At 40.9% G+C, this 18,256-nt stretch overlaps 1 protein-coding gene across 1 annotated transcript; it reads right to left on the reverse strand.

Moving 5' to 3' along the window:
- Positions 1-196: 196 nt before the first annotated feature.
- Positions 197-16,891, reverse strand: snrpe (small nuclear ribonucleoprotein polypeptide E). The gene is made up of 5 exons (XM_061924027.1): positions 16,703-16,891; positions 10,367-10,393; positions 10,232-10,294; positions 9,343-9,421; positions 197-421 (listed from the first exon to the last, which is right to left on the reverse strand). Exons 1-5 carry the CDS (start codon positions 16,754-16,756, stop codon positions 363-365), a joined length of 282 nt encoding a protein of 93 aa, XP_061780011.1. The 5' UTR covers positions 16,757-16,891; the 3' UTR covers positions 197-362.
- Between the last annotated feature and the right edge of the window lie 1,365 nt (positions 16,892-18,256).

Raw genomic sequence — 18,256 nt, forward strand, 5'->3', positions numbered from 1 at the left:
AAATAGTCCCGTTAGTTATTGCTTTAATTGTGTGGATTTAACTACTCCGTTTTTGTTTTTTAACCAAATGAAGATTTGACCTACTTTAATGCCAGTTCATTACAACCGTCTGCCGCAAGATGGCAGTGCCATCCAATGACCCAAATTCCATGCAACGTCATGACATACATTTGAGGAACAGATTCTCAGAAAAGAGTAACAAAGAAAAACTTTTTTTTTAATTTTCAAAGCAAAAACATGTTTCGGAAAAAAAGTGACCGTTTTAGTAAATGTGTTGTACAAAAACGTAGGGACTAAAACAGAGAAAGAAAATAAAAACAATTCTATCCATGATGTATGAATGTTTTAGATGTGATGTTGTCTCATGTGGTGGACACACTCTGCAGCAAGGTGATGTTGTCTCCCTTCAGCATGATCCTCCCTGAGAGACACAATAGAACACGGTTAGTCAAGAGAGAACAACGTCATACCCCTTGTGGAATTTGGAAATATTAAACATTCATTTTTGGGAACATTGGTTTATAAAAAAAACTTAACATTGTATTGTATTCCGTATTTTTCGGACTATAAGTCGCAGTTTTTTTTCATAGTTTGGCCGGGGGGTGCGACTTATACTCAGGAGCGACTAGTGTGTGAAATTATTAACACATTACCGTAAAATATCAAATAATATTATTTATCTCATTCACGTAAGAGACTGGACGTATAAGATTTCATGGGATTTAGCGATTAGGAGTGACAGATTGTTTGGTAAACGTATAGCATGTTCTATATGTTATAGTTATTTGAATGACTCTTACCATAATATGTTACGTTAACATACCAGTTGGTTATTTATGCCTCATATAACGTACACTTATTCAGCCTGTTGTTCACTATTCTTTATTTATTTTATATTGCCTCATACCTGCCAACTTTTGAAATCAGAAAAACCTAGTAGCCAGGGTCCAGGGGCCGCAGGCCCCGGTAGGTCCAGGACAAAGTCCTGGTGGGGGGGTTCAGGCTTCGCCCCCCGACGCAAAATGATTATTAGCATTCAGACAGGTTAAAATGTTGCTAAAACCATCACTTTTCTATCAGTCACAGTGACTTTTCAAAACAAAAATATTACAGCAAAAATCATATGGGTTGATTGACATGTTTATTCTGTAAGCTAACTTCAATAGTTTGAAATTATTTTGACAATTAATGCCAGTTATCCTGTCAACCTTTCACAAGACTTCAATTTGTTAATTGAAAGTATAAACAGTATAAACACTTTTTACAGTAAACAAATGGTAAAACAGTACTAAACAATTCCATTAAAAAAAAAATTGGTGTCATTATTAACTTTCTGTCCAAGCTTGTATAATCTACTGCCTTGTTCAATTGTAAAAAATATTCTGTGCCTAAAATTCACATTTCTATCACAATTATCATTCTGTAAACATGGTAAGCTAACTTCATTAAAATGAATAGTCCTGTCAATAGCATGGAATTACAATTCAAATGTAGTTTTTTTGTAAGCCTTTCAAAATAATTCAACATATGAAAAATTAATGAAAATTAATTTAAGCCATCAGACACTTGAAAAGTGGCACATCACATCTCTAATGTAATCATTTTAACTTTTCAACAGAAATAGCACTGCAAAAATATTAAGGACATACTTCTGTATTTTGGTAGTTATGCATGTAGTTAAACATTTTCCGAAATAACTGTCCCATGTGATCAGCCAGTGCGATTGGAAGTTCATGCTCAATTATTGCCTCCGTAAATAAAACTTCGGCATTTATCACATCCAAAGAATCTGTTTGGGCGACGAAAGTTTTCCACTTGTATCGCTAGCAACGGCATTAGACTTGTGTTTTTTTGTCCCAACGTGGTCTTTTACATCGCTAATTCCTCCGTGTCTGATCGAAAAATCTTGTCTGCACAAGGTGCAATTCGCATAGTTTTCACCCTTTTTGGAACGGATAATTATTCCCGGATAGGCTTTTGAATATTCTTCACGGAATGACTGCAGTTTTCTTTTCGGTTTAAGACTCGTTTGCGATTTTTCTCTGGCTGATTCCATGATCGTTCACTCGTTTGTAAACAATGGGCAACAGGTGCCTCGTGCTTGGCAGCGGTGCTATAAATAACCTCGCGCATGGCATTCGGAATGGCTCGATAGGAAGTTACGGGAAGCAGTGTCGATTGTCATTGTTGTTACGCGATTTCGTGAATAAAACTTTTTTAAAAAAAATTTTTTTTAATTAATGAAAAACCGTATTTTTTATCACTGCAACCGTAACCCGGAATAGGTTGATGAAAACCGTACTAATTACGGGAAAACCGGAGTAGTTGGCAGGTATATTATTTAGCTCATTCACGAAAGAGACTAGACGTATAAGATTTCATGGGATTTAGCGATTAGGAATGACAGATTGTTTGGTAAACGTATAGCATGTTCTATATGTTATAGTTATTTGAATGACTTCTACCATGATATGTTACGTTAACATACCAGGCACGTTCTCAGTTGGTTATTTATGCGTCATATAACGTACACTTATTCAGCCTGTTGTTCACTATTCTTTATTTATTTTATATTGCCTTTCAAATGTCTATTCTTGGTGTTGGGTTTTATCAAATACATTTCCCCAAAAAATGTGACTTATACTCCAGTGCGACATATATATGTTTTTTTCCTTCTTTATTACCGTATTTTTGGGAGTATAAGTCGCACCGGCCGAAAATGCATAATAAAGAAGGAAAAAAACATATATACGTAAGTTGCACTGGATATAAGTCGCATTTTTTGAGGACATTTATTTGATAAAAGCCAACACCAAGAATAGACATTTGAAAGGCAATTTAAAACAAATAAAGAATAGTAAACAACAGGCTGAATAAGTGTACGTTATATGACGCATAAATAACCAACTGAGAACGTGCCTTGTATGTTAACGTAGGGCTGGGCGATATATCGCGGGTTTGTCTCTGTGCGATATAGAAAATGACTATATCGTGATAGAGTATACGTTCTCACGGAGTTGCTTTTAGCTGCTGGCATTACACCAGAGGCTCTTCCCACTCCTTGTGTCTCCTTTACAGACAGCAAGCGCACCTTCTTACACACGCCATACTGTCACGTCATACGTCACATACGTATACGCCCTCGCTGAGCAGAGAGGTAGCAGCATGGCTAACGTTAGCTGTGATGCTAGCGGAGTGGTGTCAGTGGTAATACGAGAGAAAGAAGGTGCGAATCTGGTAACAAATGGAGGAAGAATTCATTCCCCCAAAAAACAGCAGTGGGTCCATCGTCTGGCGGTGGTTTGGCTTCAAGTGGGAATATGTCGAACAGACAACCGTAATTTGTCAAGTGTGGGGCAAAAGCGTTGCTATAAAAAGTAGCTTTACTGCTGTAACAAACAGTTCAGGGTGTCCCAAGTTACCGGAGTGTGTTAGTAAGGAGGAGGAGTTTTGTCTCTCCAGAGTTGCCGTAGGGCTGTGACGTAGGGTGTGTGTGGTTGTGGAAGGAGGTGTGTGATGTTGACATTAAAGAAGCGGTGGCTACCGAACCTGCTCTAATGTCTCCGGTTTATTATTTTATTAGATAAGTACACTGTATAGGCGAACCCAGGACACTCGGCTACACTGCTAATATGTAGCATCATTTGAAAAGTCACCTGCTAGACAATGAAGAGTGCTTACTCCGCACGTCAACATCTCCGTTTGGTGCCACACGCCCACACCATCAAAATGCCGAGGCAAACATTTCCAGATCAACACCGTATGAAAAAAATTGTGATTTTTTAAGTTGTGATTCCTTCTCTGCATGAAAGTTTAAAATGAGCATGTATAGAGGAGCTGGACGAAGTGGGTGGGGAGAGGAAAGTCTGGGCTTCCCTGCTTAGGCTGCTGCCCCCGCGACCCGACCTCGGATAAGCGGAAGAAGATGGATGGATGGATGGATATATTAATGCGTGGCGAAGTTGGTAGAGTGGCCGTGCCAGCAATCGGAGGGTTGCTGGTTACTGGGGTTCAATCCCCACCTTCTACCATCCTAGTCATGTCCGTTGTGTCCTTGGGCAAGACACTTCACCCCTTGCTCCTGATGGCTGCTGGTTAGCGCCTTGCATGGCAGTTCTCGCCATCAGTGTGTGAGAATGGGTGAATGTGGAAATACTGTCAAAGCGCTTTGAGTACCTTGAAGGTAGAAAAGCGCTATACAAGTATAACCCATTTATCATTTAATTTATGAAGAAGAATGTTTTAATGTAGACACATAGAATCATCATACTGCTGTGATTATATGCATCAAGTGTTCATTCAAGGCTAAGGCAAAATATCGAGATATATATCGTGTATATGTGCGATATGGCCTTAAAATATCGTGATATTAAAAAAAGGCCGTATCGCCCAGCCATATGTTAACGTAACATATTATGGTAAGAGTCATTCAAATAACTATAACATATAGAACATGCTATACGTTTACCAAACAATTTGTCACTCCTAATCGCTAAATCCCATGAAATCTTATACGTCTTGTCTCTTACGTGAATGTGCTAAGTATTATTTGATATTTTACGTTAATGTGTTAATAATTTCACACATAAGTCGCTCTTGAGTATAAGTCGCACACCGGCCAAACTATGAAAAAAACTGCGACTTATAGTCCGAAAAATACGGTATGTATTTTCGGCCGGTGCGACTTATACTCCGGAGCGACTTATAGCCCGAAAAATATGGTACTAACAGTGGTGTGCCGTCAGGGCCAGCAAGGCCTTCTCTGCTGGCCTAACATAACCAGAAATCATGATCATAATTAGAGATAAAAGTATTTTTTTTATTTACTGTCCCTAAATATCTAGAAGTATTCATATTCTTTTCATGTCATAATATGCTCCTTCCAGCACTGTCTTTAAGATATAGAGGTTTTTATCCAATCAGAATTCAGCCAGTTTATGTTGCCATACTGTACCAAATCTGCCCAAGACCTTCAGAATCAACAATGCTGGCGTCTGTGCACTATAAGTGAACGGGCACATACAGTTGACAGACAGTTGCGATAGCCAATCTGATACCGACTTGTTGTCAGTAAGGCCTTCTAGTTGGCCTAAGCAGATAAATATTGTGATGTTATGAGCTGGGTAACATAAGAACTCCATTACCCAGCATGCCACAGTAGTGAAGAGCATGCGCAGTAGCTGCGTTTAGCCATGCCGGCAGCGGGATGTTTTTGATGAGCACCTTGTGGAGTAAACTTTAAGAACTCAGCCAACACGCCTCGTCTGCATCTTTTGTGATTAGACAAGACAACACATATATTTGCAACGCCATTTTCAAAAAGAAAACGTTTTGTGGACAAAATGAGACAAAGGAGGAGTGGCATAAAACATGTATTTGTGTGGCAGTGTCAGAGAAAGTTATACATGTAAACAAACTGTTGAGTCACAGTCCAGACAACGGTGGGTTCAAGGGCCGCTGAAATTAAATGATAAATGATAAATGGGTTGTACTTGTATAGCGCTTTTCTACCTTCAAGGTACTCAAAGCGCTTTGACACTACTTCCACATTTACCCATTCACACACACATTCACACACTGATGGAGGGAGCTGCCATGCAAGGTGCTAACCAGCACCCATCAGGAGCAAGGGTGAAGTGTCTTGCTCAGGACACAACGGACATGACGAGGTTGGTACTAGGTGGGGATTGAACCAGGGACCCTCGGGTTGCGCACGGCCACTCTCCCACTGCGCCATGCCGTCCCTTAGTAGGACAAAACGGCGCTCACCAAATACTCTCATCAGTGAAGCACAAACATATTAAACTGTGGGCTGTCTAACAATTAGGAAGGTTTGTGTTATGTTTGTCCTCCTACAGAAACCATATAACAACAACAAATATATTTTTCACCGCATTTTTTCCCCATTTCCGTACATTTTTGAAAAAGCTCCACGGGGCCACCAGAGCGCCTCTCAAGAGCCGCATGTGGCTCTAGAGCCGCAGGTTGCTGACCCCCGTGGTATACCAACACAGCAGCTTTCAAGCAGACCGAAACTGGTGTTAATCAAGATGAAACAGTATTTTTTAACCTTAATTTACCCAGGAAAGTTTAATTAAGATTAAGAATCTCTTTCCCAAGGGAGCCCTGCCTCAAACGTTCATATACCAGTGTAGTTGGCACTAGGAGCAAGGTGGGTGAAGTGTCTTGCCCAAGGACACGACGACTGTGACTAGCATAGCAGAAGCTGAATGTGAACCTGGAACCCGCAAGTTGCTGGAACAGCCGCTCTACCATCTGAGCCACACTCTGGGTATTTGGTTTGTCAAGACACCAAAATAAAACTCAGAGGCAGTAAGTGAAACAGTGACTGAAAGTCAGGTGTGTTACTTCGTTACTTACTAAACACATCTTGACTAAAGAAGAACTGCACTTTTGAGGGGATTTTGCCTATTGTTCACAATCAATATGAAAGACATGACGACAGATTTTTTTTTGTTGATTCTGACTTGTAAATAAACTTAAATAAAAGTCAGCTTACAGCGAAGCCAATGGGATGTCCTCTATTCCGCCCATAAAACCCAATAAAAAAACACCCAAAAAGCGTCAACAATATTCCATTTACATTTTGTGACTTTAACATTAGCCAAGTATTAGTGATATTATTATACGCGCTAACACAGACGGAAGCTTGTGTGCCTGTGTTGACATGATGGACTGATCAGCTGCTTCCTTGTTAGTCAACTTTATTGTAGATCATAAATCATGCCTCTCACCTGTATAGTACAAGGACAAGGATGTAATCCGACAAGTTGGTACACATTGACAGCCAATTTACACCTGGGAATGGCAAGAATGACACGAAAAGACGCTTGGTTCTACCCCCCTAATAAACATCGAGGTTTTTAATTAGTGCGGTATCCTAACCGCAGGAAGCAAAGGTTTTTTTCCCTGCGCCGTCACCAGCGTTTGAGGGACAGACATGTTTGCTGATCAGAATTGTTGACCCTCGCCTCCTTTGCTTCCCAGCCCATCAAGTGTTTCTCTCTTTTCACACCGATAGAAAGACGTCTCATTCTGTGCATGGTTCTCAGCACTTGCGTTTATTTAACAGTAGATCTAACTGAACGCAGTGAGTCCTCTTTTCAGTCATTCACAATCTTTGTCTTAGTGGGCGGAGAGCTGGGGCGCCAGCTTATATACACACGCAAGAAGATAACATGGACAGAGAGCCTTGCTAATAAGAAGTACCGCAAAGTAAGAAAAATTAGGGGAATAAAATATGATTACCGTATTTTTCGGACTATAAGTCGCTCCGGAGTATAAGTCGCACGGGCCGAAAATGCATAATAAAGAAGGAAAAAACATATATAAGTCGCACTGGAGTATAAGTCGAACTTTTTGGGGAAATTTATTTGATAAAACCCAACACCAAGAATAGACATTTGAAAGGCAATTTAAAATAAATAAAGAATAGTGAACAACAGGCTGAATAAGTGTACGTTATATGACGCATAAATAACCAACTGAGAACGTGCCTGGTATGTTAACGTAACATATTATGGTAAGAGTCATTCAAATTAACTGTAACATATAGAGAACATGCTATACGTTTACCAAACAATCTGTCACTCTTAATCGCTAAATCCCATGAAATCTTATACTCCAAATGTGAACACAATACTAGGGATGTCCTGATCCGATATTTGGATCGGATCGGCCGCCGATATTTGCCAAAAAATGCGTATCGGCAAGGCATGGGAAAATGCCGATCCAGATCCAGTTAAAAAAAAAACTCCGCTCCGTGTTTTCCAACGCACCTATTTAAATAATACATTCCACTTTTCTACTGCTCCCTAATTTCCGTTCCGCATTTTCCAGCACACCTTCAACACATCCACAGGTCTGTGGATTCTCACGCAGTTGCTTTTAGCTGCTGGCATTACACGACAGGCTCTTCTCACTCTTTTCTGTGTCTCCTTCTCACAGACAGCCAGCGCACCTTCTTACACACGTCACATACTGTCACGTCATACGTCACATACGTATACGTCCTCTCCCAGCAGATACGTAGCAGCATGGCTAACGTTAGCTGTGATGCTAGCGCAGCCGTGTGACCAACGTTCTCTCTAAAGTGCGCGCTTGTGCAATTGCGCACTGCTCAAACGTCCTCTGCACATAGCAATTATATGCCACGCACAAAATCAAATAAAAAAATAAGCGCATAACAATTTTCGACACACGGACACGACAGAGAAAACAGTTTTCGTTATCATTGTTCAAATATTGTAACGTCTGCCGAGACGCGTATCTTCGTTCGGTGCCACACGTCCACACCATCAAAATGCCGAGGCAAACATTTCCACATCAACACCGTATGAAAAAAATAATGATTTTTTTTAGTTGTGATTTCCTTCTCTGCATGAAAGTTTAAAAGTAGCATATATTAATGCAGTAAGAAGAAGAATATTTTAATGTAGACATGCAAGCCTTGAAAGAAAATTTTGAAAATCAAGACTACATTTCCTGCAAATGGGTGCATTTCTACCCTATATTTTAACTTTAGATTTATTCTCATATCAAACTCTTTTGGCTGTCTTTTTGACACTTACATCCGGCGCCCCCCTCCACACCCTGGATTATAAATAATGTAAATAATTCAATGTGATTATCTTGTGTGATGACTGTATTATGATGATAGTATATATCTGATAGTATATATCTGTATCATGAATCAATTTAAGTGGACCCCGACTTAAACAAGTTAAAAAACTTATTCGGGTGTTACCATTTAGTGGTCAATTGTACGGAATATGTACTTCACTGTGCAACCTACTAATAAAAGTCTCAATCAATCAATCAAAACACATAGAATCATCATACTGATGTGATTATATGCATCAAGTGTTCATTCAAGGCTGAGGCAAAATATCGAGATATATATCGTGTATCGCAATATGGCCTTAAAATATCGCAATATTAAAAAAAGGCCATATCGCCCAGCCCTAGTTCAATGATGCCATTTCTGTTTGTCATGTATAATTTTGTCTATTTTGTGTTTATCCTTGAATAAACAGGTCAGTTTCTTGTTACCAACCATTGTGTATTATTCAAATTCCCCTAATTCAGCTGGCTAGTTGTTATCAAGAGTACTAAAACCCTTTTCAACATGATTCTGACAACTAAGTAGGCTAAATAACTTTAAACTTTAATACATGCTCAGATAGGCCAGTATCAGTCAGTATCGGTATCGGTCAGTATCGGTATCGGATCGGAAGTGCAAAAACAATATCGGTATCGGCTCGGAAATGCAAAAACCTGGATCGGGACATCCCTACACAATACCATAAATAATTCTCTTACCTAGTGGCTTCCTGGCCCTTGTTTTCATGTGGACCTCCTCTGAATCATCAAGAACCAAGTTCATGTACTCATCAAATCCCTGAAGACAAAGACAGAACACGAGGCGTGCAAAGATTTAGTTGAGTTGGTAACTACAACAGGAAGAAGTGCAAGATGTTAAGGAAAAACGTATATAATAAAGGGTATCCCAACTATTGACTAAAAAGAGAAAGTAGTGTGCAAACCTTATAATCAACAAATCACATTGAGGTTAAAAAGCACTCAGTAAACGCCTGTCAATGAAGAGACAGCAATCGTCACAAAATAAGTTCAGGTTTCATTTGTTCCACCCAACCTTGTTCAGGTGGAACATATGCTTTGCACAAATATAATTATTACTGTGTTGTAGATGTTTGACAATATACTGCTTGCTGTAATGACCATCATCTATAGTTGTTGACACCAGAGTTTGGTGTGGTGAGGTTTTAGATCATGCGTTTGGAGCGTTAGGACGTTGCGGCATCTTTGAGCCCATCAGCCAGCATACTACTCCGAGGCGTATTTGATTGGCAAGAATGAGTTCGACTGGCCGAAGTTGCGCAATCACTCATAATTTGGTTGAATTGGCAAGAGTGGGTGCAATCGCAACATTGAGCTTGAATAAAAGCCGACCCCTTCATCATACACACTGTTGGCGTTAACACACTTTTTGTATCTTTTTACGCATTGAAATCCGGAAGTCCGCGCATCCCAGGAACGCAGTTTTGTTTTTTTAACCGCCCTTGCCTTCTACGGTTTACTTGTTTTTTTTTTATCGATTATCGCTTTCCGTCTGTGTTTTGTTTTGTTTATATTTGCAGAGTCAAATTTCCGTGCCCGTTTACATAGCAAGCTTCAGTGAGTGACTTACAATAATACAGCCCTCTATTCGGATGTTGACCTGTTCATACAACCACACTTGGATCCTTGAACGCTGTGAATTATACAACACACTTGTGAGTTTCAACACATCAATAGTGGAGAAAGGGAAAGGGTAAACACTTACATTTTGTAGATATCTGAAGATTAGGTTCTGATCGCTGTGGTCAAGGAAAATATTTGAATCGAAGTCACATAGGGCAGTGTTTTTCAACCTTTTTTGAGCCAAGGCACATTTTTTGTGTTGAAAAACATCCAGAGGCACACCACCAGCAGAAATCATTAAAAAACTAAACTCAGTTGACAGTAAAAAGTCGTCGTCGCAATTAAAGTTAAAGTTAAAGTACCAATGATTGTCACACACACACAAGGTGTGGTGAAATTTGTCCTCTGCATTTGACCCATCCCCTTGTTCACCCCCTGGGAGGTGAGGGGAGCAGTGGGCAGCAGCGGTGCCGCGCCCGGGAATCATTTTTGGTGATTTAACCCCCAATTTTTGGTGATTTAACCCCAATTGTTGGATATGACTATAACCAAGCATGCATCAATATAGCTCGTCTCAAAGTAGGTGTACTGTCACCACCTGTCACATCACGCAGTGACTTATTTTGAGTTTTTTTGTGTGTAGTCTTTTAGTTCTTGTCTTGCGCTCCTATTTTGGTGGCTTTTTCTCTTTTTTTTGGTAATTTCCTGTTGCAGTTTTATGTTTTCCTTTGAGCGATATTTCCCGCATCAACTTTGTTTTAGCGATCAAGAATATTTCAGTTGTTTTCATCCTTCTTTGTGCGGGACATTGTTGATTGTCATGTCATGTTCGGATGTACCCCACCCCACGCCTCCACCACCGCTTAAATCCCCTCGGGGTGATGGACGGCTGGCAGCGCTTCATAGCAGCAGTCGACCTCCAGGGCCCCAACTCCCCGCCCCTCTGTTGCGAGTTGTCGTGTTTATATGTAACATGTTTATGTGCATGGCATGGAGGGTTTTTCCCACTCCAGACTAGGCCCCCTTAGGAGCCCAGTCTAGATTGTATTTTTTTACTCATCTTCTTCCCCGGCGTTTTACCTTTTTCTCATCTTTTAGGGGCGGGGCGCCTTTGGCGACCCATCAGCGTTCCTGTTCTGTAACCCTGTACACTGTTTGTTTGTCTAATCTTGAACAGGTTTGTGCTGAAAACATAGTTTTGTTGTACTTGTGCAATGACAATAAAGTCCTATCCTATCCTACATTGTGGACACCGTCTTTGCTCCACAGTAAGTCTTTGCTGTCGTCCAGCGTTCTGTTTTTGTTTACTTCGTAGTCAGTTCAGTTTTAGGTTTCGTTCTGCATAGCCTTCCCTAAACTTCAAAGCCTTCTCTTAGGGGCACTCACCTTTTGTTTATTTTTGGTTTAAGCATTAGACCCCTTTTTACCTGCACGCTGCCTCCCGTTGTTTCCGTCATCTACAAAGCAATTTGCTTCCGGCTGCCACCTACTGATATGGAAGAGTATTACGTGGTTACTCTGCCGAGCTCTAGACCAGTGTTTTTCAAGGTTTTTTGACCCAAGGCACATTTTTTGCGTTGAAAATATTCGGAGGCACACCACCAGCAGAAATCATTAAAAAAACGAAACACAGTTGACAGTAAAAAGTTTAATTGTTGGGTATGACTTTAAAGCATAACCAAGCGTGCATCAATGTTGCTTTTGTTTCAAAGTAGGTGTACTGTCACCACCTGTCACATCACGCCCTGACTTATTTTTAGTTTGTTGCTGTTTTCCTGTGTGTAGTGTTTTAGTTCTTGTCTTGCGCTCTTAATTTGGTGGCTTTTTCTCTTTTTTTGGTATTTTCCTGTAGCAGTTTCATGTCTTCCTTGACCGCTATTCCCCACACTTGCTTTGTTTTAGCAATCAAGAATATTTCAGTTGTTTTTATCCTTCTTTGTGGGGACATTGTTGATTGTCATGTCATGTTCGGATGTACTTTGTGGACGCCGTCTTTGCTCCACAGTAAGTCTTTGCTGTCGTCCAGCTTTCTGTTTTTGTTTACTTTGTAGCCAGTTCAGTTTTAGTTTTCTTCTGCATTGCCTTCCCTAAGCTTCAATGCCTTTTCTTAGGGGCACTCACCTTTTGTTTATTTTTGGTTTAAGCATTAGACACCTTTTTACCTGCACGCTGCCTCCCGTTGTTTCCGACATCTACAAAGCAATTTGCTTCCGGCTGCCACCTACTGATATGGAAGAGTATTACGTGGTTACTCTGCCGAGCTCTAGACCAGTGTTTTTCAACGTTTTTTGCCCCAAGGCACATTTTTTGCGTTGAAAATATTCGGAGGCACACCACCAGCAGAAATCATTAAAAAAACGAAACACAGTTGACAGTAAAAAGTTTAATTGTTGGGTATGACTTTAAAGCATAACCAAGCGTGCATCAATGTTGCTCTTGTTTCAAAGTAGGTGTACTGTCACCACCTGTCACATCACGCCCTGACTTATTTTTAGTTTGCTGCTGTTTTCCTGTGTGTAGTGTTTTAGTTCTTGTCTTGCGCTCTTAATTTGGTGGCTTTTTCTCTTTTTTTTGGTATTTTCCTGTAGCAGTTTCATGTCTTCCTTGACCGCTATTCCCCACACTTGCTTTGTTTTAGCAATCAAGAATATTTCAGTTGTTTTTATCCTTCTTTGTGGGGACATTGTTGATTGTCATGTCATGTTCGGATGTACTTTGTGGACGCCGTCTTTGCGCCACAGTAAGTCTTTGCTGTCGTCCAGCTTTCTGTTTTTGTTTACTTTGTAGCCAGTTCAGTTTTAGTTTTCTTCTGCATTGCCTTCCCTAAGCTTCAATGCCTTTTCTTAGGGGCACTCACCTTTTGTTTATTTTTGGTTTAAGCATTAGACACCTTTTTACCTGCACGCTGCCTCCCGTTGTTTCCGACATCTACAAAGCAATTTGCTTCCGGCTGCCACCTACTGATATGGAAGAGTATTACGTGGTTACTCTGCCGAGCTCTAGACCAGTGTTTTTCAACGTTTTTTGCCCCAAGGCACATTTTTTGCATTGAAAATATTCGGAGGCACACCACCAGCAGAAATCATTAAAAAAACGAAACACAGTTGACAGTAAAAAGTTTAATTGTTGGGTATGACTTTAAAGCATAACCAAGCGTGCATCAATGTTGCTCTTGTTTCAAAGTAGGTGTACTGTCACCACCTGTCACATCACGCCCTGACTTATTTTTAGTTTGTTGCTGTTTTCCTGTGTGTAGTGTTTTAGTTCTTGTCTTGCGCTCTTAATTTGGTGGCTTTTTCTCTTTTTTTTGGTATTTTCCTGTAGCAGTTTCATGTCTTCCTTGACCGCTATTCCCCACACTTGCTTTGTTTTAGCAATCAAGAATATTTCATTTGTTTTTATCCTTCTTTGTGGGGACATTGTTGATTGTCATGTCATGTTCGGATGTACTTTGTGGACGCCGTCTTTGCGCCACAGTAAGTCTTTGCTGTCGTCCAGCTTTCTGTTTTTGTTTACTTTGTAGCCAGTTCAGTTTTAGTTTTCTTCTGCATTGCCTTCCCTAAGCTTCAATGCCTTTTCTTAGGGGCACTCACCTTTTGTTTATTTTTGGTTTAAGCATTAGACACCTTTTTACCTGCACGCTGCCTCCCGTTGTTTCCGACATCTACAAAGCAATTTGCTTCCGGCTGCCACCTACTGATATGGAAGAGTATTACGTGGTTACTCTGCCGAGCTCTAGACCAGTGTTTTTCAACGTTTTTTGCCCCAAGGCACATTTTTTGCGTTGAAAATATTCGGAGGCACACCACCAGCAGAAATCATTAAAAAAACGAAACACAGTTGACAGTAAAAAGTTTAATTGTTGGGTATGACTTTAAAGCATAACCAAGCGTGCATCAATGTTGCTCTTGTTTCAAAGTAGGTGTACTGTCACCACCTGCCACATCACGCCCTGACTTATTTTTAGTTTGTTGCTGTTTTCCTGTGTGTAGTGTTTTAGTTCTTGTCTTGCGCTCTTAATTTGGTGGCTTTTTCTCTTTTTTTTGGTATTTTCCTGTAGCAGTTTCATGTCTTCCTTGACCGCTATTCCCCACACTTGCTTTGTTTTAGCAATCAAGAATATTTCAGTTGTTTTTAATCCTTCTTTGTGGGGACATTGTTGATTGTCATGTCATGTTCGGATGTACTTTGTGGACGCCGTCTTTGCTCCACAGTAAGTCTTTGCTGTCGTCCAGCTTTCTGTTTTTGTTTACTTTGTAGCCAGTTCAGTTTTAGTTTTCTTCTGCATTGCCTTCCCTAAGCTTCAATGCCTTTTCTTAGGGGCACTCACCTTTTGTTTATTTTTGGTTTAAGCATTAGACACCTTTTTACCTGCACGCTGCCTCCCGCTGTTCCCGACATCTACAAAGCAATTAGCTACCGGCTGCCACCTACTGATATGGAAGAGTATTACACGTTTACTCTGCCAAGCTCTAAACAGCACCGACACTCAACAACAACAACACATAATGTGCAGACTATAATTACTGGTTTGCAAAAAATATTTTTAACCCAAATAAGTGAAACTAGATGATCTCCCACGGCACACCAGACTGTATCTCACGGCGCGGCACACTGGTTGAAAAACACTGCTCTAGACAGCACCGACACTCAACAACAACACATATTTTACAGACTATAATTACTGGTTTGCAAAAAAAGATTTTAACCCAAATAGGTGAAATTAGATCATCTCCCACGGCACACCAGACTGTATCTCAGTGGTTGAAAAACACTGACATAGGGAACTGGGTTTCAAGCAGAGGTGGGTAGTAACGCGCTACATTTACTCCGTTACATCTACTTGAGTAACTTTTGGGATAAATTGTACTTCTAAGAGTAGTTTTAATGCAACATACTTTTACTTTTACTTAAGTATATTTATAGAGAAGGAACGGTACTTTTACTCCGCTACTTTTATCTACATTCAGCTCGCTACTCGCTACTAATTTTTATCGATCTGTTAATGCACGCTTAGTTTGTTTTGGTCTGTCAGACAGACCTTCAAAGTGTCTGCCTTACTGGTGACGTTTCACTTCGTTCCACCAATCAGATACAGTCACTGGTGACGTTTCACTTCGTTCCACCAATCAGATGCAGTCACTGGTGACGTTGGACCAATCAAACAGAGCCAGGTGGTCACATGACCTGACTTAAACAAGTTGAAAAACTTATTGGGGTGTTACCATTTAGTGGTCAATTGTACGGAATATGTACTGTACTGTGCAATCTACTAATAAAAGTTCCAATCAATCAATCAAAAGTGTGAAGGAAAAAAGATACATTTTTATTTCAACCGTACATCCCGTCAAAAGCCTAAAGACTGACCGCACATGAGGACGTTCCTGTCTTCACAATAAAAGTGCCGCTCCCTCGCGCCTGCGCTTTCAAAACAAGAGTCTCCGAAAGCCAGCGCAAACAAGCTAGCAAGCTACGGAGTTTGACGCCAATATATTTCTTGTAAAGTGTATAAAAACGAATATGGAAGCTGGACAAATAAGATGCCAAAAACCAACCACTTTCATGTGGTATTAGACAGAAAGGAGGAACTTTTCTTCTCCTCCATTTGAAAACGTGGATGCTATCATCACTACTGTCTGATTACAATCAACGCAAGTCATCAGAATCAGGTAATACACCAACTTATATTCTAGTCTTCATGAAAGAAAGGAATCTATATGTTAAACATGCATGTATATTCATTAAAACACCTTTAACATGTAAACAAAAACAGCAAAAATAAATACATATAAATTATATACTGTATATATCAATGTATATGTATGTATATATATATATATGTATGTATATGTATATATATATATATATATATATATATATATATATATATATATATATATATATGATATGAGTGTGTATGTTACTCATCAGTTACTCAGTACTTGAGTAGTTTTTTCACTACATACTTTTTACTTTTACTCAAGTAAATATTTGGGTGACTACTCCTTACTTTTACTTGAGTAATAAATCTCTAAAGTAACAGTACTCTTACTTGAGTACAATTTCTGGCTACTCTACCCACCTCTGGTTTCAAGTAATAGCTGCAACGTACACAACATTTTGCCGACAAACACGTTGCCATGCACGGCGTACAAGTGTATCAAGTTTGCAACAGTCAACATAAATTATAACAATATGCAGCTTGAGCCATAGGGATCATCAGCAGCGTTGTATTTTTTTTTACCATCTTTGCACTCGTACGTTGTGCATTTAACTGCTTCACTTAAGACCTGCAATCCAATGTAGATGCTTACATAAAGCATAAATCACGCATATGCCAGATAAGTAGTTAGTACAGTCATATTTAACTACAAACATTCGAATGGCTAATATTAGCATCCGTGACAGGGTTAGCTTCGTTGCTAAAGCGCAATGAATGAGCTCGGTTGTCGGGTTTTTTTTTCCAAAGAAAGGATACAATAGGTTGCACCATAACCTTCTGGATCTTCTGTCCTTGCCCTCTGTACGCCATACTTTCAGCGCACCACCAAAAAAAATGAATGAAATGGAAAAACGTCGAGTTACTGAGTTCAACAAGAGCAACAAAACGAAATTCCCACGTTGTTGAACGGCTCCAAAAAAAATCGGACTTCCGCTTTGCTCGTAATGGCGGTAAAAGCCTCTCAGATGTCACAACAGCGCTCACACTGGTAGGAGGCCGTCATTGCAACAGCAACTATAGCAACTCTAATTCATTCAAGGCTTTTTTTATATAATTGTCCTAGGAATTAGATATTTATTTGAGTGTGCAAGTGTTTTGAGTCAACATCTAGTCAATTTTAAAATGTGACAACAGTAAAGATAAATATTTCTAAGCTAAGAGTTTGGTTAGATATTAGGGGTGTGGGAAAAAATCGATTCGAATTCAAATCGCGATTCTCACTTTGTGCGATTCAGTATCGATTCATCCATCCATCTTCTTCCGCTTATCCGAGGTCGGGTCGCGGGGGCAGCAGCCTAAGCAGGGAAGCCCAGACTTCCCTCTCCCCAGCCACTTCGTCCAGCTCCTCCCGGGGGACCCCGAGGCGTTCCCAGGCCAGCCGGGAGACATAGTCTTCCCAACGTGTCCTGGGTCTTCCCCGCGGCCTCCTACCGGTCGGACGTGCCCTAAACACCTCCCTAGGGAGGCGTTCGGGTGGCATCCTGACCAGATGCCCGAACCACCTCATCTGGCTCTTCTCGATGTGGAGGAGCAGCGGCTTTACTTTGAGCTCCTCCCGGATGACAGAGCTTCTCACCCTATCTCTAAGGGAGAGCCCCGCTACCCGGCGGAGGAAACTCATTTCGGCCGCTTGTACCCGTGATCTTGTCCTTTCGGTCATAACCCAAAGCTCATGACCATAGGTGAGGATGGGAACGTAGATCGACCGGTAAATTGAGAGCTTTGCCTTCCGGCTCAGCTCCTTCTTCACCACAACGGATCGATACAGCGTCCGCATTACTGAAGACGCCGCACCGATCCGCCTGTCGATCTCACGATCCACTCTTCCCCCACTCGTGAACAAGACTCCGAGGTACTTGAACTCCTCCACTTGGGGCAAAATCTCCTCCCCAACCCGGAGATGGCACTCCACCCTTTTCCGGGCGAGAACCATGGACTCGGACTTGGAGGTGCTGATTCTCATCCCAGTCGCTTCACACTCGGCTGCGAACCGATCCAGCGAGAGCTGAAGATCCTGGCCAGATGAAGCCATCAGGACCACATCATCTGCAAAAAGCAGAGACCTAATCCTGCAGCCACCAAACCAGATCCCCTCAACGCCTTGACTGCGCCTAGAAATTCTGTCCATAAAGGTTATGAACAGAATCGGTGACAAAGGGCAGCCTTGGCGGAGTCCAACCCTCACTGGAAACGTGTCCGACTTACTGCCGGCAATGCGGACCAAGCTCTGGCACTGAGCATACAGAGAGCAGATTGCCACAATCAGACAGTCCGATACCCCATACTCCCTGAGCACTCCCCACAGGACTT

The sequence above is a fragment of the Nerophis lumbriciformis genome, linkage group LG28, assembly GCF_033978685.3.
Source record: "Nerophis lumbriciformis linkage group LG28, RoL_Nlum_v2.1, whole genome shotgun sequence".
Lineage (NCBI taxonomy): Eukaryota > Metazoa > Chordata > Actinopteri > Syngnathiformes > Syngnathidae > Nerophis > Nerophis lumbriciformis.